Below are 24,040 nucleotides of genomic sequence, written 5' to 3'. Positions count from 1 at the left end.
GACAGGCAAGGCTGGAGCTGCCGCAATTTAAACACTGGAAAAACAAACTACCCTGAACACCCGGACAAGAAGTTAATGCCTGAACCTCTTGGCCACATTCAAGAGCATTAACCTGTTTCAAAAGTGATCAAAATGCCAGCTTGAGAAGCTGACTATGCTGTGAAAGGCTTTTCTCAGGGCTATATTTAGTGCATAAGACTTGAAACCTGCCTGGTGAGCACAGCCCCAGTGATGGTCAAGATCCATCTCTCCCTTTGTCCAAGAAAAAATGCGGTGTTCACCTCCCAGGATAACATGCAGGGCAGCGTTCAGAAAACTTACTCCTGTTGTGCGGGAGCAGCCAGCTGTGGTGTTAATTTTAGAGGATGACTAAGACTAGCTGCTCTGTAAGTTCCCTCTTAGCCATCCTCTGCATCTGGGGAAAGAAACCGGTGGGAAAGGAAAGGGCTCTGGTGGGTCTGAATACCTGAAAAATGGCAAACCTTAAATCCCCAAAAGCCTTATTGTTGACCACCAGAAGCGTTTTCAGTTCTCCCCCTGGTTCATGGCACTGAGATTATTTTCCCCATGTGGCATGAGCTGCAGATTTTTTTTCTCCATGTACTACCTCTTTTTTATTATTTCTTTCTTTATTTATTTGCTTTCTGGTTTTCTTTTGGAAATAGCAGGAGTCTGATTTACTTAGGGTAGTTTTTAGCAGTTCATAGTTTTCCCAATACTTACATAGAAAGTAGGTAGAATCTTTAATTAAAACAACATTTCTCCCTAGTGTTCAGTAACCCTCAGTGTTGTTAACCAAATAATTAACAGGGAGTCTTAAAAGGGATGGTTAGAACTCCCTCTCTGACTCATGTCAGCTTTCACCATCTAGGAACATCTTCTGACGTGGGTTTTCTGTTCTAATACTGTGTCTCAGAAAGTAGGCAAGGCTTGAGTTCCTAATGTATAACTACAACACAAACTCTTCTCAGACCTCTTCATCCAACACAGTGAAATGAAAAAGGAGATACCTATTTTTCCCCCTTTGCTGGACACCTCTAAATCCAGCAAATAAATGTGCTACTGTTATTTTTTGTTGTCATTTTTCCATCCCAGTGAGTACAATGTAGCTCACTTTTGACAGCTTCCACTGACTCAGCCCCACTATGTCAGAGCAGGATCAGCCCAGGGACAGACCCTGCAAGATCTTGGTTGTCTGTCTGCATCTCCTCTGGTCAGCTCCATCACTACAGGATAGCTGCCTGGACAGGATATATGTGAGAGGATATAGGCACATTTCAAAATGGCTTTTGACATCCCTGTTCTGCTCCCAGAATGACTCATGTTAGCAGGGGGCAGAGACTGAACACGGGACACACCATTAGTGGGGCAAGGACCTGAAACAGGTCTTGGCCAGGGTGAGGGCACTACAGCACACCAAGCCTTGGTGCTAAACGGATGAGGGTGCCTGGCGCAGTAACCACGTGGTGGGGTTAGGAGAGCTGCCTCCAGGCTCTGCCACCGGCAAAGGTTTATTTTTAAGAACTCTCTTTTTCACTTTTAATGGTGAAGGTTTCCTTGGTATAGAGCTTGGATTTTCCTGTTGCTGGCATTACTGGCTACTGAGGAGGTTGTTATGGAAAACAGCTGATAGTAAGCTGAGCTGCTCCTTTTTCCTTCCGCCCTCCACCAAAATCAACTGTTCTGGGGGAAAACGGCCAGGATTCTTTTAAAGACATTACAGCCAACATTTTCCAGACTGTTCTTGCATATCAAGATGAACACCTACAGTGATATACATGCTTACCCAGACGTTCTGGGTGTGCTTTTCTTTGCAGAGATATATGATTTCTATACACATATATATCATGCTCCCCATAAAGCCAGCCTATACAGAGCAGATGTTTTATTCCGAACCCCCTCCTTTCGCCGCCGCATCCGCAGCCATCTGGGGAAGGGATGCGGGACTCCATCGCCGCTCCCCGGCACCCCACGGGCGCCTCTAATTTCATCAGGGGCATCCCCCGCGTTGCAGAGGGGGTGCGGAGGGCCGGCTGCCCACCCCCGGCGCCCCGCAGGGGGGCGCAGCCCCCCCCGTCCCGGCCGCGCCGCGCTACCCCGGGCGTGCGCGAAGAGGTGCGCACAGATAGCGGCGGGAGCGCCGGGTGCGCGCCGCGGGGAGCGAACAGCAGATTGCGGGCAGCCAATGGCGAGGGCAGGCCGAGGTGGCACCAAATTTCCCGCAGCCAATTGGCTGGCGAGGCGGAGGGGAAAAAAAAAAAATAGAAAAAAAAAAAAAGCAAAAAAGCAGCCAGGCATCATGAGAGAGCCTGGCCTTCGCCATCCTCCTCTTCCTCAGCATCCTTCCTCCCGCCCCCCGGCCCGCCCCGCCTCCCCTCCCGGGTACTCCGAGAGCCGGGCCTCCGCCGCGATTCGCCGCCCTCCGTGCTGACCCCGCGCATCCCGACTGCGGGCAGGGGGTCACCGGGAGGCCGAGGCGCAGAAAGTCCGGCCCCGCCAGCCGCCGAGCGAGCAACCCCTCTTAAAAACCTCCGCGCCCGCCTCCCCGGGCCGCACAGCTCGCCGGGCGAGGGGCCGACAAGAACCAGCCTCCTCCCGCCGCCACCGCCGGGGACGTGCGCGCCCGCATACCGCCGCCGAGGAGCAGAGACAGGGCCGCCCCATGCCTGCGCACTTGCTGCAGGAGGAGGTAAGCGGGGGGGCTGCCGGCGGGCCGGGGGGTGTGGGTGCTTTGTCTTCCCCTCGCCCCATCCTCCATCTCTGCGGCTCCGGCAGCGCAGCGCTGCTGCTCTCTTGGGGAAAAAGGGTCTGGGCATCCACGCGTGTCCATGCACACACGTACGCAGACATATGTGTGTGCGTATGCCCTCTCTGTGCCGCATCTCAGTCATCAGGCAAGTCATTCACTGCTAACTTAAGACATCACCCAAGTCCCATCGGGGGACTGTAATTGAAGTGGGGATCTCCGCTGCTGCGATTATCTCCGCGGAGCCTATGCCCTCGGATAGACTGAGCATGAAATACAGCTTCCTCTTAAAAACATCCATCTAAGCATGCTGGTAAGGGCTGTTCAGGAAGGTCTTCTGTGCCGAAAAGTCATGGGGTTTTTGGTAATGCTCAGACTGTGATTTTTTTAGGGTTTTTGTTTTGGTTTTGTGTTTTGTTGTTGTTTTCATATTCCCCCTCCCCCCCCCTTTTTTTTTTAATGAAAAAGGGCTTTCACTTACAGCGTTTTTAAGGCAAATGTTGCAGCAGGGAGTGTCTCTAGGACAGACACAAGGTGAAAGTGGCCAGCTGCTCAGATGAAATGAATGACTGTGTATGCATTGCCTGAGCCAAGCAAACATACAATAGGGAGACTGCCCATTTTTGGCATAAGAAGGTCTGAATAACAACCTGTAGAGATTTTATTTTTCTGCCTTCTGGCAGCCGCCCTTTGCCGGAGGGGAGGCAGAGGCTTGATTCTGGTATTCATGTTCTCACCTTGTCATACTTCCCAGTTCTACCTATGCTGAGGAGTAAAGGTAAATCATAGCCCTGCTCTCTTGCCTGTTGCCAGCATGTGGGGTCTCCCCTAGTCCTTTGTGCAGGTGCTATGACCTTCCAAGGATGCTGTGATGTAAAGAACTTTATTCCTCTCCTCACCTGAAACAGATGCCAAGGGCAGTGTGCTTAGACCACACTTCACGGTCTTGACATGTATTTTGGGGCATATCCTGGAGGCTGGAAAGAAACTTGTCCCTGGCTCACATTGGGCATATTCAAATATCCTGGACTCAAGATCGAGTGCCCTGGGGCCCCTAGACTGAACCCAGCACGGGAGCCTTTGAGCTGCAGTTGGTTGTATAAGCTGGATGCGTGCCAGGATCACCTATGGTGTGTTCAGTGCTGGTAGAGTGGTGGGGGTGGTGATGAGGGAACACATCTGTTCTGCAGATGAGAGCTGCAAAGTCATTCAGAAATGGAGAGCTCATGAAAATGATTTAGTTGGCTTCCTCCTCAGCTCTAGACCTCATATCAATCCCCACCCCATTTTTCTCAGTAGGAACCACAGGACCCACTATGGCCATGAGGGGGTAAAAATTGTCCTCCTTTCCTCCTCATTTCCCTGGTCTCCAGCTAAATAACTGCCCACTCTCCCTCTCTCTTCCCCCCATGCTCTCCTCACCAAGTCTGCAGTGGTGGAGCTGACTTTCACAACTGATTTAAAGCCCTTTTGATTTAAGGTTAGTTTACATGTTAGAAATGACCAGTTTGATTTTATCAGTGTAATTCCAGCAGCATAGGTATGCTGGTAAAATTCCCCACGCAGCTACTACAAGTCTGGAATAAGATGGTTTTTTTTGTCTCTGCTGTTTCCTTTGTGGTCTCCCTCCTCCTCCTGTGCCCCTGTGCAACTTTGACAGTGACATAAGCTATCGTGGAGGAGAAAAATGCAGCTCCAACCCCACATTCTTACTCTGGAAGCAGCATGTCCATATGGGGAGCGCTACCCGTCTAATTATACCACCAGATCTCTGTTGGGAATTTTTCCTGCATAGACAAGTCTTAGGTCTTTTTGGTAGATTGTCTTCCAGCCAAGGAAGAAAATTTTGCCTTCCTGACAAAATGCCAGATCAGAATATCTTGACTCTCTGGAATGGCAGGACTTTTCCTTGCCTAATCTCTGCATTAAAAGACATTTCTCATAGCTCTTATTTTGGGGGAATGGCTTCTAAATTCTCCAGCAGCTCAGAGTATCGTTAATTAGGAAAGCAGGCAGAGACAGCTCATAGCTGGGGTGCAGAGGAGCCTATAGCCGGTCCTGAGCTCAGTAGCTGACTGGGTTCAGTGAAAGCAGCAGGATGCTTCATGTTCAGGGTTTTTCCTTTCTAACCTTTGATTCCAGAAGGAAAAACTTAGATGGCTCCCTCTGTAGAGATGATTTTATTTCCCAAACCGTGGGGAATCTGTCAGCTTTGCCAGCTCCTCCCCGTAGGAAGGTATGTCTGTAACTCTCTAGTTTCTACCCTTGGGAAAGGGAGGAGTTGGGGTGGCCACGTAAGCTTCTTGGACTGATTTTAATGCCTCCCTCAGGAAACTAGGCCATGGCAGGATGGTGGTCTTTTATGAATCCCGGGTACCTGGGTGGGAATCTGGTGTTAATTCAAGAGAGATTTCTAGTGGGGAAGGAGCTTTCCTGGCTTGGCCATGCTTCCTCCCATGGTCCCGGCTCTGCCATTCCTGCCGCTGACCGTTAGTGCCTCTTTGCAGATGGGGGCAGCGGTGGGGGCAGCGGAAGGACGTGTCCTTTGGGCAGGTTCCCGACCAGCGAGGGGATGGGGGCAGCATGCCCTCCCACCACTCACATCCCACGTGCTGGGCACCCCCGTGTCGAGCCCAGTCGGGCACTTGGGCTTGGGCCCAACAAAGGGTTGTGAGCACCAGCAAGCATGTGGCTGTCATGATGGAGATGGAAATCGGTGATTCAGGGTTCAGTGACCTGTCTCATTAGGGTCAGTCCTGCCTGCTCCTTTCGTCATGCATGCCTGATGGGGCAGGCTGTCACTCGTCCAGGACAAACAAGCGTGTGCAGAGGGAATGTTGTGTCACAGTTACAGGAGGGAGCCACGCTAAGACAACCTGCTGCTTAATACTTCCTCTGCTTGCTGGTGGCCTCAGCTTAGAGGATTGTCTTCCCATGCCTCAGTTTACCTGTAAGTGGAAAGAGGAGAGGGATAAGAGGCTTAGCAGAAGCCATGAGATAGGATGTCTAACTGGAAGCATACCACTTAGCTGCTTCCATCTGCTGATCTCCAAGTATATTGGTCTTGCCATGCCCCAGCCTGGAAGGTGAGGCAGGGGGAGTTGAAGCACCCCAGATGAATCCCCCTATGGATCTTCCTGATGTTCCTCCAGTGATCCCTAGTGGGGTGACACAAAGAGACAGGATATCAGGAGCAGCACAATTATTTATTATAAAACTCAGTTTCAGACTCTATTTCTCTCCCACCTCTTTGTCCATTCACAGGATTTCCTTTATTGTTGTCTGCTTATGCACAAGCCCAGACTACAAGCCCACCTAAAAACGCCTACTAATAAAACTGAAAGAAAAAGAAAATCCTTGCAGCTTGCAAATGATCTCACCAAAGCCACCAGTGGAAAAAAACAATGTTTTCCAAGTCTTAACTTTGTGCATCCTGTCCACCATTCACCTCCTCTCCCCAGAAAGATCAGGCCCTCTCCATTCCAGGCTACGACTGCATGAGGCCAGAACAGGCTCTTCTTGGTGCCAAGGGCTCAGCCTGCCAGGGGAACTGCAGGCTGCAGATCTTGGTACTGCCAGCCTAACTGTTTGTTTCAATTCCCTGCACTGGTAACCACCAACTTCTTGTTTTGTTTTCCCTTTTTTCCTTTCTTGAAAATATTCATTGCTCTCTCTCCAAGGAGTTCTCCTCCACTTCCAGCACCACCACGGTTGGCACTGTCACCTCCCGGGTGACCAGGAATGGGGATGCCGTCATGGAGAAGGACTTACCCAATCACGAGGACTTGGCAGGAGACCGGGGCATGATAGACGATATCTTTGATGAGACCTACCGGGAGAAGGAGGGCCCCAAGCCCCCCATGCGATACGTCTGGAGGAATATCATCCTCATGAGCCTGCTGCATCTAGGGGCCCTGTTCGCGTTGACGCTGATACCTTCTGCAAAGATCCAGACGTTGGCATGGGGTAAGCACTTTTTTCCACTTGTTTCCTGGCATCTGCAAACCCATTTGTTGGGTGATACTCTGCTTCCTCCAGGCCCACCAGGAGAAAGAAGGAACTGAAGGTCTTCTCTTAGAAGCCACTCGGCCAGCTTCATAGCAAGCTGTGGGAGGGCTTAGTAGCGTGAGGGAAGGATTTGGCAGGGGACTGCTTGGCTGCCTGAAAAGGAAACTTAATTCACAGGCATTAGGCTTGGAAGTAGCCCACATCTGAATGTGCAGCCACTTCATCGATGAAGCACAGAAAATGTTTGATGGAGTACTGTGGCAGGCCCAGAAAGTCAGGAAGAAGGAGCACTTGAAGGGGTGGCTAGGGAGGCAAGGTACAGGGCCTGACTTTTCTGCCCAAAGAGAAGAAACATTCCTGTCCTTAACAATCCTGCAGAGCCTCCATGTGTGTGTGAAGGGAAAGAGACAGAATTCAATTGTGCTGAAGATAAGAGTCAAGAGTTAAGTCTGAAGCTCAGGTCTTCATCATTCTTACAAAAGCACAGATTAGCCCTCATCATCCCGGAACTAAGCATGACAACTTTCAAAAAATAAATAAGCATCTCTCCAGGCAGCAAATTCCAATGAAAAGCACAACCCAGCAGAAGGTAGCTAGGCGAAGGTCCCCTTTCTCAGAGACCTTGCTCTGGGTAGGAACCAAACTTCTCCTTTGACTGCTTGAAAGAGAGCTGGGCGCGGGGCCCAAGCTGCAGGGGAGCCTTGCTTTCCAGGAGCTTTGTGTGAGCTCCTGGAAGAGTCAAGAAGCCAAATGGCTCCCAGTGGGGAGGTGGAGAGATTGCATCCAGCTCCTGCCTTCCTGTGAAACAGAGCATCCTGCAACAGAAAGCGACAGAAAGTCTAATTTGAGACCTGCTGGCATGGCTTTTGGTTTCAGCAGTGCTCCTGTGAAGTGCTTATCTGGGATCAGGGTCCTGGCCAGCCCAACTGTGGGCAGGCCCTGGGGATATCCACCTGGTCTGTCACACTATCAAAGTCTGTTCCCCGAATGGCTGTGAGCAACAAGGATCGCAGCTGGACTGGGAAAGAGGTGATTCATTTCCCAGGTGGCCAGACTGGCCCTTTCCCTGCTGGATCACCTCAGCTTCTCACAAGCAGAGGCTTGAGGGATAAACATCACTGGAGGCCACTGGACTCGTTCAGAGCCCGGCTACAGCATCTGCAAAAGCAGAGGCACTGATGTGTTCCCTGTGCAGCCAGTGTGGCCTTTCAAGGGGCTGATATGAATGATTTGCTGGGCCTTTCCCTTGTGAAAAACTAATAGGCTGCACTCTTCCACGGGGTGGAAGGGCTGGGCAGAACATGCAGCCTCAGCATGACCTTGAAGGGGCATTTCAGGGCTCTCGGTCCTGCTCTGTGAGTCTCATCCCTGGGCTGTCAGCTGTCAGCTCAGCAGAAGCTGCTGCCTTCTCTCACTGAGCTGAGAGCCTGTGTCCTCCAACCCCAGCCAAATATCCTCAGGGCACTGGGGCAAGGAGGAGGGAAAAGGTGAGTCGGATTTACTGTTTTCATTTCAAGCTGCTGAAGTGCACTGTGATTTCCAAATCCATCCAACCCTTCTCCCTTGAGCTTCCCTGCAGTACTTAAGTGAGCTCAAGCATCTTGATCCAGAAGGTTAATGCTGCTTTGCAATTCTGCTAACCCCCATGTTACCCCAAAATGGTCTCTGAGGCAATGTTTTTGCAACCACATGCCTGAGATGTCTTGTATGGCATCCCATGGCATTTTGTGGGAATCTGCCTTGCTCTTTACCTGATGCCAGCCTCTCCTGCTCCACTCCCTCAGTCAGCTCTGATGCTGAAGTGCCAAGTTGCTCTCCTGCCACAGTGAGGCACTGTGAAATTCCTCGGTGGCTTCTGCAGTGAGAGATTCTTTGGGAATGGGAAAAGGACAGGGAGTTTGGGGGAACTGCACTAGTTTGGACTGTCTGAAGTCCCGTCCTGCCTTATCAAAGCTGGAGTAGCTCCACAGAGCTCCCTGTCCTGCATCCCTGGCACTTGGTTTGAGAAGGGACCACCCTTCCCTGCACCCTGCAGGCAAGTCAGAGCTTTCTCCTATGGTCCATTCTCCTCCAGCACTAACCGGAGCTGGCATAGTCTGATCCTCCACAGGCCTGGCTTCTCAAAAAAGCTCCTTGCTCCTTGCATTGCCCTTTTCTCAGCTCATACTTTTCTTTAGCACATACAAGGCATCTGTGGCTGCCATCTCAGTGATGTGCTGTTATGTTCCCAGCACCCTCTGGTAGCAAGGAGAGGACTACAGTTCCCATTTTACGCACAAGGACAAAGCAGCAGAGGCTTAGTTTGCTCCCAGCAATACACCATGGGGTCATGGCAGAGCAGCTCTCCTAGTAGGTTTTTTGCTTGTTTCTGTTTGTTTTTCAGATCGGTCCTTCCTTAGGCTGTGCATATAAAATATAAAATTAACATGGCCCCAGATGTTCTCTGCTGTGACGCTACAGGCAGCTGTGATGCCTCATAGCTGATCTGCCTTCTATATTTTATTATAAGGAGCAAACCGCTGCTTACACCCTCTTCATCCAGGCCACCATCTCCTTGATGTTCCTGCCCCTCTGAAACCAGTTATATTGGTGACTGTGTCCTCTTTTGTTTTCATTTCTCTGTGTGCTAATTCCTCTTTGTCTCTCAAGCTCTCCAGCCCTGCCTTCATCATTGTTTGCTGTTCTGCATTGCTGTGTGCATTGTATCCCCTGATCTCTTTCTGGTACAGAGCTTCCCAGAACGAGCTGGGGTTGTTGATCAGGTGAGAGCTCACCTAACAAGAGCTCTCCAAGCCCTTCCAGCACTATGGCTTTCCAGCCAGCTCCCCTTTTATTTGCTGTCTTCTCCACTGTACTTGATTAAGTCTTGCACAGTCTTTTCAGGGATCAAGGGCAGATTTCAAGTCATTTGCCAAACACCGTGCAGACTGCATCTGGAAGGGCAGGATGCAAAGGTGATTGGCAGTTTCTTCTTTAGCTGCTCTGAGCCTCCCTGGAAACATGATTTGCAGGTTGTCTTCTTGGCCCTCAGGTGCAGCAGACCAATTATATTTGTGTTAACCCCTGTTGCCCTGGCCAGCAATGTCTATAGAACAGTGACCGTTCCTTCTGACGTGGTGCTCTGAAAATGTGGTGCCAGCAGTGGCAGCAACAGGGGTTAATACAATTTCTTTTTAATGCTGCTTTGGACCAAGTTGAATCTTGCTGGATAATGTAGGCAATTTTGACAGCCTGAAAATGTCAGCCAGTACTACCCCCAGGGATGTGTCCAGCAAAATGTTTACAAATGGTTTTTGTCACTTGCCCATCAAGACTACTGTTGGCAACACTTCACCACTTAGTGTCTTCTCCAGGCTTAACTAGCAGGTGGTGTGCTTCTCTGAGCGTGGAGGGGAAGTTCTGATTTTGCCAGACACGGAAGTTAGGTTTTAGCAACAGTAGCTCCTATTGCTCCTCCTGAACACTGTCGCACGTACAGAGCCCGCACACATTTTCTTGCTCTTGGTATCTTTCTCCTGAGAGTAGAATGACCCACTTGGCTAGCAGGGCTGGGAGGCAAGGAGAGAATAGTCTAAAGCTGTAGTTTTCCCTTGCACTGAGCAGAAGTCCGAGGACACTTGCTGGAGCAGGGACACCTCTTCATGTAAACATCTTTGGTGTTGACTGCAGGTGACAATGCCTTTAGCGCATTCCTGGCTTCCCATCATAACGTGAGGTCTGAATCAGGGCCCTGAAAACATAAAGACTAGCGAGTCATATAGACATGACTGAATCCAGAATGTTTTGGGTTTAATTTTTGGAGCACTGAGTGCATGCTGGTGGCCATGATTCTTTGTATTCCAGTTGAATGGGTCATTGGGAACATCACCTGTGAATTGACAATCTTTTAGACTTGGGTACTTCAAAGCATGGTGTGAAAAATTACTTTGAACCCTCATCTGATAGTCCATAAATCTTTCAGTCTGGCGCATCTTCACAAGGCACCTATGAAAATCTGTGGTACTTTATTTCACCTTCTCTATACCCTTTCCAATTTCATTCTGAGTGGATGATCTTGGAAAAACTTTTCTTCTTCCTTCCCTGTGTGATGCTTCTTCCTTGGATATGCAGTGATCATCATTGTACCTGTTTGCAGTGACAAACTCACTGAATCATTAGGGTGGTGGATTTTTCTGTTTTCCACCAGGCTTTTCAATGTTATTGTCCATATCCTGTCACTGTCACAATATCTCTTAGGTATGTCTGATGGAGCTAATAGCCCCCAAGTAGTGTTTGGGTTTCTGTGGAGTTAGGTGCCATGTATGCATAGACAGAGAATCAGCTCCTTTCCCACAGAAAGATAAATTACAGCTGATGTATATGGGGAAGAGACAAGGCAGCACAGGTTTATAATTAGAGTTGTGTCCGTTTTAGTGATCTGGGATGCAGTTCCAAGAGAAGTCAACATAAGCTGCTGAAGTTAGTGGGCTCTGGATGAGGATCATGACTGTTTTGTGCAAGGGCACCCAAAAGCAGTGGTTATACTTCCAAATTTTTAACAAAAGTTACCCGAAAGCAAATACTGGGTTGTGTGGTTTCTGGGTTTGTCAATGTTCCTGCCATGTCTCTTGTGATTCCTTGTGCTTGCTCATATGTCTTTGTTACTGGTGTCATCTTTTCCTGAGGGGTTGAGAATTGCTTGTATAAAAGAGATACAGATGAGCTTCCTTTTTGCAAAGCTTAAATACCACAGTCCTCAGCCAGAGTAATCTTCCTGGAAGCCTCTTTTACCAAAAAATTCCCAGTCAGCCTGTAAGGATTCACTAGAGAGGGAAGCCTGAACTCAGGCCCTGTACTCACCTAACCCGGATTTTACTTTCTAGTGCCATTGAAGATCATGAAAGATTGCATAGTGCTTTTCTGTCCTCAGAGCACCATTAACTCATGCCTGTTTGCCCCACAGTGCAGAGCTGGGCTCTTAACCCAGCAGGTTGCCCCTACATCCTTGATCCAACATCCATGGCAACCTTCTCTGTATAGGTTGGAGGTTAAATGCAGACTCTTAGATGCTGCTCTCAGCTCTGCCATGAACTGCTTGTCACTGCTTGGAAATCTATCTCAGCTACTGAGGTGTGCACTGTGCACAGAGCTGCTTATGTTGAAGGGAGAATGGTATGTCACACCTCTTCTGCTAGTAGGAAGTGTCTGAAACATCCAGGAGTGGGTTTTGTTGTTCTTGCAGTGTCTGAGGCCAGAGAGGTTCTGCAAATCAGTTGTATGTTAGGTTCTTTTTCAAGATTTGCTCTTCTGCATGAATCTGTGGGGATAGTGACTGGTTTAAAATGAGACTTAAAAATCTAGAACCAATGGGGAACTGGTCATGAGCTAGTTTATAAGTTTCAAGTCAGTATCGTGGGGCTGGATGAGACCTTCAAGCTGTCCGGCATAAGTACTTTTCTGTCAGTAAGGCCAAAGGGAGACCTTAAAAAACCACCGTGCTCCAGCATCCCTCCCTTCTCCCTTTCCTGGCTTGGCCAGATTTCTGCTTTGCTCAGCTCCATTGTCTCTTGCAAAGGCTGGATCCTGCTGCATTTGCATGCCTTTTCATCCCTCTTCATGCCCTATAAATCAGGTATGACCAGTGACTGCTTGCCTCCTCTGAGAGACTGCAGAGGTGCTGGGAGACACGAGGCAGAGGTGTGCTTGTCTGAGGCTTGGCAGCAGGTGGGGAAGCCAAGGGAAAAGTTGGGGATGGGAAGTCACAGTCAGATCAGCCGATAGGGAAGGTCACTGTCATACAGCAGGATGGGAGTGAGGAGGGTTCATGCAACTTTAGGGGTCTAGAGGAGGATGTTAAATCGGCAGAGGCCAGCTTTTAGTGGATAAGAGATTAGGTTTGGAATGTACAAAAACAAAAAGGAGGTGACAGGAGGAAGAGGGAGTAGGAGATAGTAGGAAATAAAGTGTGGGTTATTTTGATTGAAAGAACAAAGCGACAATGCCTTGCATGTCTCAGGTCTCTGATTCCAGACAAGTTTCTGGCAGAGCATCTATTTTCTGGGTTTGAGATAAGATTTATTAGAGCCATTTGCCTCGACTGAATGGTATTGTCAAGCATACCAGTGATTCCTATCTGCTGTACTTCCTGACTCTTCCTTCCTACAGAAAGAGTTAATTTTCAGATCAAATTTTCTCCTTATCCTTAGCTTCCTAGTGTATTGCTGCTATGACCCTATCAGGGCTTTTTCTCCATTTTAGCTCTATAACCAGATGCTGGAACCTGGGTTAAATTCCAGAGGTCCCAGGAGGACATGTGCGAACACACAGACCAGGGTAGACCTGAACACATGATCCAGAGGGAGAGGGACGTGATTTTTTACTAGCTACCAGAGAAGCAAGGAATTCCTTCTGACCTGTGTGGAGAGCGAGTGCATGAAGCAGCCTGGAAGCTCAACTGGGCACAGCAGCATATTCCTCTGCCTTGGGCATGACTTGCAATGAATTGCTGGCCTTGAAGTTTCCTTCTGTAAATGGTGCAGAGCAACAAAAAGGCAGGCCTTCCCCTGGAGCTGTATAAGCTGCTCACCCATGGATAGCACAGACTGGGGCAACTTTGCTGCAGGCCAACTTTCTCTCACTGCTCCAACACTTTATGTTCTTCTCCAGGTGTCCTGTGTTTTGTGTTGAGTGCTCTGGGAATAACAGCTGGATCTCACCGCCTCTGGAGCCATCGGTCCTACAAAGCCACGCTGCCCCTGCGGATCTTCTTGACTATTGTAAACTCCATGGCCTTCCAGGTAAGCACCTCCTCAATGTGCCACTGGTCCTCAGAAGGAAGTGCTCCCCTGAATCCCTGTCTCAGAGACCGGGCACCAGCTGATGGAGAAGTTCCTCTCTCCTCCTGCCTCTTATTAGGAAACAACCAGCCCTTTCCATCTAACACTGTGATGCTAGAGTCCTCCTTATCTTCACCTTGTCCCATCAGAGGGTGATTGAGACAAACTGGGTGAGGAGAGGACTGTTGGCAAAGACCTGGGTAGGAAAGCTCTCCAAAGCAGGAATGTACCCTTTCCTCGAGGTGTGGTCTCCCTCTGCTTGCTTCAGGTCCTGTGAAAGAGGCGTGGAAGTGCTAAGTGCTCTCCTGGCGTTCCAATTGCCTCACACTCCTCTTGCTGCATGGCTGATAAGGGGGGATGACACCTTCACAGCCCAGGGAGCCAGGCTGTGGAACTTGTTGCTGCAGAAGGACCAAGAACTTGATGAGATGATGCAGTTAGGGGGATGCTTCTCTGGTTCAGAAGAGTGATACTTAGGAATAACCCAGTTATAAGTCACACCATTGGCTACGAGAGAGTCCCAGGTCAGTGATGTTTCCAGGAGAGGAGGGCTGAGCCCATTCAGAGCAGCCCAAGTAATAAGAACCTCAGGGTATTTCCTAACCACTCATGAGAGCACTTCACAGTCCACAACACGGACAAACCGGGAAGTCCTTAGGAACTGTGGAAAGAAGCAGAGATGTCCCTTTAGAAGTCAGAGTGAAAACCCAGGTTAGCATGGCAGAAAAATCCTGGTGGTCTCTTGGATTTGCTGCTGTGAGGCAGCTCTAATGGCACTCCATCCTTCAACTGTACTTGAAGGGACTTCATACAGGCTTGCTCATGTGTAGGAAGTACCCGGGAGGGTGGCAAGGTGCAGCACTTACTGCTACAAGAAGGTGAACAGAAAAGTACCAGTGCTGTGCCCATAGGTAATTCTCCAGCTTAAGTATGGGGGAAGGGTAAAGCCCAAGTGGACCAGCTATTTTAGAGGCATTATCTTCTTTCCCCCTGGTGTAGCCGTAGAGGATATCACTTCAATGACATGTAATCAGAACAGGATGGGGATAGTTTTATTTCAGCATTGGAAAACTTTCTAAAACACCATTAACTTTCCTGTTGTCTGTTAGTACCAAACCAGAATCTTTCATGGGGAAGAAGGAGGACCAAGCTGCTGATTCCAGCTACGGGTCCAGCACTCAGCAGGGGAATGGGATGGTTTGCTGTGTGTTGGCTAGTCCCATACAAAGACCATCTTTCACAGGGTTATAGGGCAGAGGGGGAAAGAATTTGCTGAGCTATTGTTGTAGGGGATAGTAATAGACAAAGATGAGAGACAGACAGCTATTTCAGCTTCAATAGGAACTAATCCAAAGTTTTGCTGAAAATTCAGTACCATTCCCTATGGATGTATTTTTTTGATAGTTACTTTCAATGAGATCAAGAGAAGGTTTATTTTCAACTTATCTCATTCCTGTTAGTGGCAGCAGCTCTAAGATGAGACTGGTAAGTTTTAAGGCCAGAGAAGACTATAAATTATCTTATGTGAGTCCTCCAGAAAATGCCTGTTTGTTGTTCAAAGACCTGTGGCTTGTGATTGCAGAGAATTTGGGAATTCTGGCCCTAGTTGTCTCTTCCACCTGCAAGGCCAGGCAGCTGCAGCACAGCGGAAGCTCTCCTGGTTATAGTCTGCAGCTGGAAAGGAGGCATTCTCCTATGCTCTGCTTGCTGGCCTCAGAAAGCCACGATGTTCAGACCGTGTTGCAGGTAGAGGTGGTCCCAAAATAAGATCTGTAGAAAAGCTAAAGTTTGGGTCAAGATATTGACTTTTCATCTTTGAGACCCCTGATTTGTATTTGTGCACAGGGTGTGGGGGTTGGGATGGTACCACGCTCCAGCTGCGGGACATGGTCTCTTTCCAAAACTGTGCCTCCTGCCTCCAGCAAAAGGATTTCCAGGAGACAGAGAAAGCCTCTTCAGATGTGCAAACCAAAGCTGTCTGTCCGCCTTCAGACTGGGCTTTCTCACGTTACATGATGCTGTGTAGGGTCTGGAATGTGAAAAAGACTTTGGGTCACAGGTGAAACATTTCCAGTATGAGTACTGGTTGTGTTTCTCGGTTTACTAGATAGAGAAGGCTGCTGGGCCACCCTCTTCTGAGAGAATGCTGAGTGACTAAGCTCTGGGTAACATCAGTGAGGGCTGGTGATACACGGAGGTGCTCAGGATTTGACTGGAAGGAAGGCAGCAGCTCCCAGTATTACTGAGAGTTGAATCTTGGCCCGTGTCTGTCATTGCTTTATTGCATGGCCTGCAGGTAAATCACACTATCTCAGTTGAAGGAGGAGTGGTTACAGCACTTGAGAGGGACTTGAGGAGTTGTGTCTCTGCTACAGGCTCCCTGTGTGGATAAGTCAGTTGGTCTTTCCAGGCAAGAAATAGGGATGATTATGCCACTTCCCTGCCTTCAAAGTGTTTTGAGGAAAAGTCCTATGTACTTAGGATATTAAGGAGCCTCTTTTGTGTAACACAGGCAACAGAGGCTTGCTTGGATCTCTGTTTCTTGTTTTCTAGGATGGTATAATACCTGGCTTTATCACATTGCAATCTTGGTATAAAGGAATAAGTGCAGGATCATTGAAATCTGCTCTTAAAACTAACCAAAACAATAATTTCTTAATACAAATGATGAAAGCTTTGACATTTTCCAAACTGCATTGATTTTGCATCTTAAACAGAACAGTTATGGGGTTGAAGTGGGATATTTTTGATAGCTGTCACTGAAATGGTGTGTTTATTCTATTTCTAAAGAGAGGCCTTTGTTTTAAGACTGTGATTTCCAAAGGAAAAAAAAATCACTAAAAAAACTCAGCCCCAAGTTAAGCAAATGTGTCTGATTTGGCAATCCCAGGAAAAGCAAGGCAGGCTGACCCATGGAAAATGTCAGGGCGAAGGAAAGGGGCAGATTGATCAATCCCAGCTGGCACCATGTAGGGATGGGGACAAGTGACCAACAAGAGCCTAGCATGTGAGGGAGAAGCACCACTCGACCAATGAGGGCTGGCTATTGTGGGGTGGGGGAACAGGCTGATTAATCAGAGCCTGTGATGCTGTAGAGGATGTGCAAACCAAAGCCTAAAGTTAATCAAATTTAAAAAAAAAAAACAAAACAAAACAGAAAAGGTGGCCCACCAGCGAAGCAGATTTCAAAGAAAATTGAAGTGGTCAAGCAAAGAAGAGCCAGCCTTTCTTTTGAAAGCCAAAAACCCCAAACTTTAAAGAAAGATAAAATGATTGATATAAGTTCAGGTCAATGGGGTTTAGGAATCTAAATGTTTTTGGCTCTTTTGTTAATTTGAAGGGAACATCTCCAGCCCTGTCCCTAAGTCTCCACTCCTGTTGCCTTGCAGAATGACATCTATGAGTGGGTCCGGGACCACCGTGTCCATCACAAGTTCTCTGAGACAGATGCAGACCCTCACAATGCCATGCGGGGCTTCTTCTTCTCCCACATCGGCTGGCTGCTGGTGCGCAAGCACCCAGATGTCATAGAGAAGGGCCAGAAGCTGGACCTGAGCGACATAAAGGCTGACAAAGTGGTGATGTTCCAGCGGAGGTGAGTGGTGGGGTTAGCCCCAGCACAGAACTGTATGGGATGGAGCAGGGATTCTGCAAATGGGCTGGGGAACCCAAGCACCTTTGATGGAACATGAGGGGATTGAGGGTATCATGTAAAAAATGTGAGTCTTTGGTCTACCCAAGGCTTTGCTGTAGGATGAGCTGAGAGAACTGAGTTGTGCCTCTCCTCTAAGAAGTACTGGGGACCTAGTGCTTCCAGCCCTCCCACACCTCCTTCTTGCCTGCTTGCCCTGTAGCATCTTGCCAGTAGCAGGCTGAGCTTCCCACTGCAAAACACCTCCACGCCTGTCTGCCCACAGCCCAGCTGCTGCTTTGGTTGGCCTGGAGCCCATCTGTGGGTGCCTCTGGACCATCCTTGGAGATGTTGTGGTGCACTTTCCAGGCCATGCCTCTACTCCTCTCCTATTAGTCTCCTGGAAATAGTGTGGTGAAAGAGAAGTTGAAAATGGGCACACGAGAGAGGCCATTACTGGGAAGGACAGGCTTGATTCACTGGTGCCTCTTGGATGGGATATCTCTCAGCTGTCTGGAGCTATACTGGGACTGATCTCTAGAGGAGGTGAGCCTGTCACCAGGGCTGCAGAGATGAGAGACTGAACCCATATAGTAACCACCATCACTTGGGAGCTCCCTAGATTGATCCCGGATGAACGAAGCAAGGTTTATGGTTTTCCCTCCTTTTTGTGCCTGGATTTTTTCTTGTGGGTCATCAGAGTGGTTCAGCTTCCTCTACTCCCACCCCTCTAGCGTGAGAGATACCACACCCTCATATGTTTGATGGTTCTAGTATCCCTTGCTTACACTTGTTGCTGTAATGTATTGGTAGGCAGGTCCAAGTCTGCAAGGAGGAGTTGTAGCACTGGGCCAGAGCTAGGGAAGGGACCTTCTCTGCAAGCATGGGATTGCCTTTATGGGGACCAACATAGCTGAGAAGCAAAATGGCAGATGAGTCCAAACACAGCAGCTGGTGTCCAGACTCATGGTGATGAGGACATTGCTTTGTGCACACATGAGACTGAGACAGGGAGGGCAGGAGTTGAGTCCAAGTGATAAGACCCTGGAGATAAGTCTCCAGGAATGGCTTCTGCACATCCAGGGCAAATGATACAGGGCTCAGGGGTGAGGTATTTCTGCATATGATTTCGCCTGTATAGCTGAGCATGAATCCTCCAAAGGGAGGACTGAACCAACTCTTCCTGTCCTGCCTGCCTCTGCCACTGAGAGTGCTCACTCCTCCTGGTCCCTTCCTTTCCAGATACTACAAGCCCTCGGTGGTGTTGCTGTGCTTCGTGATGCCCACTCTAGTGCCCTGGTACTTCTGGGATGAATCCATCGTCATCAGCTTCTTCATTCCAGCCATCCTGCGCTACGCCTTAGGGCTCAATGCCACTTGGCTAGTGAACAGTGCTGCTCACATGTTTGGCAACCGGCCATATGATCAGTACATTAACCCACGGGAGAACCCCCTAGTCAGCCTGGGGGCTCTAGGTATGTTCAGTATCTGTCTCTTTTGCTGTGGGTAGACTGTAGAGTGGGGACTGCCCCTTTGGGCTACAGCTGCTTCTAAGAATTTCTGTGAATCCAGGTGTCCCCATTTCCCCCTGCACCCTTGTCCTCCAGCCTTTGCATCTATCTAGGGGTGGCCAGTTGCAGGCTGGCCAGTGAGTACATAAGGGCAGTGGGGTTATCAGCTCCCACCAGCCTCTCTCCAGGCTGGAAAGGACTCCGCTACACTTAGCACCTCTTTATCTCAATAGCAATATTTTATTTACCCTGACCGAAGGTCTCTCTGCCCCGTTCACCAGATTGAAAAATGTGTGCTGTGGTCTCTGCTTATCTGTCTTAGATTTGTCAACTTGAAAACCAGCAGATGCAAATTTGGACGTTTGCAGGGCAGCTGGTAATTTTGGGGGTATTTGAGGATTAGACAAGCCAGATCAACTCACGTGTTCCCCTGAAATTTTGAGGACTCAGAAAAATACATCCCAGGGTCAGCATTTTCCCTGATCTGTTCTCCCAAGCCCAAACAGCTGTTTTGCATCACTGTATGTCCTTGGGGCTGCACTGGTTTCCACCACTGAAGGATGTGCTCCTGGATTTTTGGTAGGGAGTGATTTGAACTGCAGAGACTCTGGGGTAGGAGCAGGAGTCCAGCCAATGTCATTGAAGCAGTGAGCACTGAAGCCCGCATTGACAATGTCTGGAGCAGAGGGTGGCTGACTGGGGTAGATTGCTTAGTGGAAGTCTGTCTGCATTACTCCCATCTGGAAACACCTTTTGTGTTTTGGCATTAGCACTGACAGTGTTGGAGGGTTGATTGGCCTGGCTTGTTGGGGACTTGCTGCAGGTCTAGCTGATAGCTCAGTACAAGAAGGTTTCTTGTGGTGACAGAGGAAAAGCCGTTAGGATTCCCCTGGTGTTTTGGTGCAGTCAGTGAGCCAGAGCCTTTCTCAGTTCCTTGCCACGTGCTCGTTTTCCTCTAAAACACCATAGGTTCTCTATGACTGTCATTGCCTCTTCTGTGCCAGCCTGGGCATGCTGGAGCATGCCCAAATGAGACAGGGTAGATTGTAGAGAGGTGAAATTGTGCTGAGTGGAGAAAGGAACCTGGATTCAATTCAGAGCCTGTTTCAGGAATGTGGTGCTTTGGGCCAAGAGAAAAGGGGGTCATCCTCTATAGCTCTGCAATATCCTCTCCCTGGTCATGTTTTGCAGGAGAAGGCTTCCATAACTACCACCACACCTTCCCCTATGACTACTCCACCAGTGAGTTTGGCTGGCGCTTCAACTTAACCACAGCCTTCATTGACCTCATGTGCCTACTGGGGCTGGCCAGCGATCGCAAGAGGGTCTCCAAGGAGGTCATCCTGGCTCGGAAAATGCGGACTGGAGATGGGAGTCACAAGAGTGGCTGAGTTCCTGCTCCCCTTTACGCACACATCCACAGCTCTCCTTCCTCCTTTTTTTCTCCCTTCCTGACCCCTCCAAATACGCTGGACAAAGGTTTAATGTTCTGTTTACTAACTACTGAATAATGTTACCAGTTTGCTTAATTACTGATGAGTTTTAACCCCCCTCCCACGCTGTGTTTTATGTGATGATCTAGGACTCTGCCTTTATAACGCAAGGCCACCCCCTTCTCTTCTCTCCTTTTCTTTTCTGTTCTTTCTCTCTGGCCCCTCTAGCCCATCTCACACTTTACGTTCCCCCAGTCTCTCCCTAGCAGAGGAACTGATAGGAAGCAGCCCAGGGTGGCCCTTCACTGCTGGCTGTGTACCATGGAGTTAAGGGAAGCCTGTACCAGCCAGCTGAAGAGTTGAGCCAAAGTCAGTGACCCTCTCCCCACCACCTTCCCCCCAAAACTCCTTCCTCTGTCCCTTCTACTTTCTCAAGGGCTGCTGACAGACGTAAGATGGCTGAATTGCTCTCCCTGGGAAAAGCAATCCCATCCCCTTCCCTTGCCTCAGAAAGAGAGTTGTCTCTTTCCAAGGTGTCTCTTGGGAAGTGTTCTCTCCTCCTCCCCACTGCACAGCCTCTCTGGCTGGGGAGATGAGAGCCCCCAGTCTCTCTCAGAGCTTCAGCCAGGCCTGCCAGAGGCCAGGAGAGTGGGGTGGCAGCAGCAGGCACTGGAGAGGCAGCGTTGGTGGCCTTATTACCTCCTCCCTCTGGCATCACAGCTTCCCTCCCTGCACTGCCCGCTGTGCCTCATGCCACCAGGGACTGAAGGCGGAGCCTGGCTCCGAGCTCCACGGCCCCTTTGGAGAGCCACAGCGAGGAGGGGGACAGACAGAGGGGTGTGCTGCCAGCTGCCGTGGGGCAGCGCCGACCCAGACTGGTTTTGTTCACCACCAACGACAAGATTTTTGCTTGCAAATGGGACTTTTCCAAAATGGAAAGGGGGAAAAGGATGTAAACCAAAGCTCCACTGCTGAGTTAAGCTGCTTTATGTGCTGGAGGAACCATCTCCCCTCTGGGTGGCAGGTGGATGTTCTGGTGTCTGTGCCTGTCCTGCAGATCCACATCCTGAGCTGAGCGCAGGGGTGGGGCACAGGAGCACCTGTGGCATAGGGAGGGTGAGGGTGTCCACAGGAGTAGTCTCTCCCTCCACGTGGGCTCTGCTCAGTCAATTAACAAGTGCCTGAGAAAAACCAACGCAGGGCCAAGTAGCACAGAGGTCTCAAGGGAGTCGAGAGCACCAATGCGAGGCACTGCTGCCAGCATGGGCCACCTCTGGTCTCTCCTGAGGGAGTGGGAAGGGAAGGAGAAGGCAGCTCGTTTGTCCCTTAGCCTGACTCGCAGCGCCCTCAGCAAGCGGTCTCACCACCTCACTTCTTTGCCCACAAGGCAGGCAGCGAGGCAGCTGAGCCTGCAGAAAGGTCAGTTGTATCACCGAGCTGATGCGGGCATACAGCTGGAGGGTGTGCTGGGGGAAAAAGTCCTTGTGGGTGTTGTTTCCTGCAAGTTGCAGAGACCACAGCTTGAGTTCAGATAGTGGGTTAGATTCTGGGCATCATGGCCCCGAGCCCCTCACTGGGCTGCACTTGCTTTTTTTGTCCCCTCTTAACTCCTCTTACTAGTATTAATTTTTAATATTATTATTAGTTGTAGGAATAGTATAATTTTTGTTGCTTAAATGCATCGAATTGAGCTGGAGGAAAGCACAGGAGGTGGCTGGAACGAGGTCATGTTGGAGTGGGGTTTGCAGCATCTCCCTTATTCAGGCAGGCCAGGGAGGGCAGAGGCGGAGCAGATGCTAAATTCCTCATAGCACCTCTGCCACATAGCAGCCAGGTAAGCTTCACAGGAGCAAGTCTCTGCAGCTTTGCTATCTTCGCCTGCTGTGAAACTCACCAGAAGCCACAACAGCACTGTGATGCTCTCCTTAACAAAAGCATGCTTGTTACTGGGAAAAGAAGTCCTCTCCTTTCCCTTCCCTGCCACTGCCACAGCCTTTTTACTGCTTAGCAATGGCATCCTCCAAGGCTTTGAGCCATTAGAAGCCATGTGGTCTCAAACCAAGAGGTACAACAGGGAGGAATGGAGCAGTGAGCCCTGCAGCTCATGGTGTCAGGAGACAGCATTCTTGTGCTGTGAGGCTCATGAGTGCCTGGGGCAAAGGGGTTGTGGCTAGAATTGTATCCTACCATTAAAAAAGAAAAAGCCCTCAAAAACAACAACGAAAAAAAACCAACCAACCAAACACTGTTAGCTCTGTAGTTTCAGGCTGACTTTGCTGCAGTCTAAAGCCCTCTGAACTCATGGAAAGTCTCCAGAGGATAAATTTGCTCCACCCAGTCATTGGAAAGGGGTGTGTGGTGGACCAGAGCAGGTGAGAATTATTTCCTTGCTCCTGGTGCCATTTACATGTTGTGTGGCATACCCTACGGTAGAGAAGCGTGCTGTGACATGTTACAATAGTTCACATCCTCTCAGCAGAGAAGCAGGGTTTGACATCAAGGGTTCCTTTCAAATTTCAAGTGCTGATTTGGGTCCAGAATCTGGAATTAGGGTAGAAGATGAGGAGCGGTAACCAAACAGTCCTGGTGTTTGCCCAGTCGCTTTAAAGGTAGATTGGCAAATATCTCTGGGTGCCTTAAATCTTTCTTTAATATACATAGGAGTATTGACAGGTATTTGCTGTTGTGGTTTTGTTTTTGTTTTGTTTTTCTGAATTATGAACATTTGAGGGGTTTCTTAATTATTTAATTGCCTACACTGAACTGTGGGTGCAGGTGATTTTGAATGTATTTGAGTTAGAATTTTTGTTAGATTAAGAAACAGATACAACACTTCAAGTAGAACTTTCTTTGAGATACATATATATACACACAACTATAAATATATATATTTTTGGTGGCATGTTTGTATCCTGGACGCGTTGTCTGTATGTTTAGCTTAAATGAGTCTGAGAGATGTGGAAGCAGAGAAGGCAGCAGTGGGAACTTGTGGCTAGAGTGAGCAGCTGTTCTCCGGGGACCTGTTCACGGCTCAGCTACTTGCTCACTGTGTGATTTGGGACAGTCACTTAAAAACTCTCTGTGCCTCAGTTTCCCCTATCCATAGCAGGGGGCAACACCCCACCTCCCAGGCGTGTGGCGAGGCTCACTGCCGACCCGCGAGCGCAGGGCAGGGAGGTGTACGTACCACGCACACTGCTGCCGGCAGAACCATGGACCGGTTTGTTCTCCAAAACTGTTCCCAGCGCCACTGGTATTGTGAAGAGCAGATGTCCAAGTGTTGGGTGTTCAGAGAAGGACTGGAAAGTTGAATCTGCACATTGTCTAAGCTCTGTCACTGTTGAAATGTGAGTAGGATACTATTTTTCACAGCTTAGGGATTTCTGCATAGTAGTATCTCTGTTTTGTGTACTGGAAAACAAAAAAACTTTTTGAAATAATTTCTACTAATATGGAAACAGACATCTGGTTGTGCTATCTGAAATTGTATTTGTTCATAATAAAAATGTTACTTTAAAACTTGTTGGACTGATGACATGGCAGGCTGGGGTTGGAGAAGGCTACATGTTACCATTTCCCAAACCCTCCCCCCTTACAGGAGAACCAGTGAAAAAACCTCTGGCTCCTTAAGGGCCCTGAATGAACGGATTATAATGCTTTCATAGCCAGGCGCAGCGCAGCCGGCACACCCGCCCAGGCTGCCCCTGCGCTGCGGGGTTACTGCAGGTTAATTCCAGCCAGGGCCTCTTGCCAGAGGCTTGCGGCTGGCGGATATACATGCAGCATAACACGTAATACCGGCAGCCCATCTCCACAGCACGGCACGGCTGCCACTGTGTCAGGCGGGTTCATTAAACTCAGGGAGGGGGAATTTTCATCCTGCAAGAGCGATCATC

General features: G+C 49.2%; 1 protein-coding gene across 1 annotated transcript; it reads left to right on the top strand.

Moving 5' to 3' along the window:
* Positions 1-2,522: 2,522 nt before the first annotated feature.
* Positions 2,523-23,663, top strand: SCD (stearoyl-CoA desaturase). Its single transcript, XM_065843486.2, has 6 exons — positions 2,523-2,689; positions 6,427-6,712; positions 13,400-13,530; positions 16,959-17,164; positions 18,443-18,675; positions 19,903-23,663. Exons 1-6 carry the CDS (start codon positions 2,663-2,665, stop codon positions 20,100-20,102), a joined length of 1,083 nt encoding a protein of 360 aa, XP_065699558.1. The 5' UTR covers positions 2,523-2,662; the 3' UTR covers positions 20,103-23,663.
* Positions 23,664-24,040: the final 377 nt, after the last annotated feature.

This window comes from Patagioenas fasciata, chromosome 8 (genome assembly GCF_037038585.1).
Source record: "Patagioenas fasciata isolate bPatFas1 chromosome 8, bPatFas1.hap1, whole genome shotgun sequence".
Lineage (NCBI taxonomy): Eukaryota > Metazoa > Chordata > Aves > Columbiformes > Columbidae > Patagioenas > Patagioenas fasciata.
This window is presented reverse-complemented; position numbering and strand designations above follow the sequence as displayed.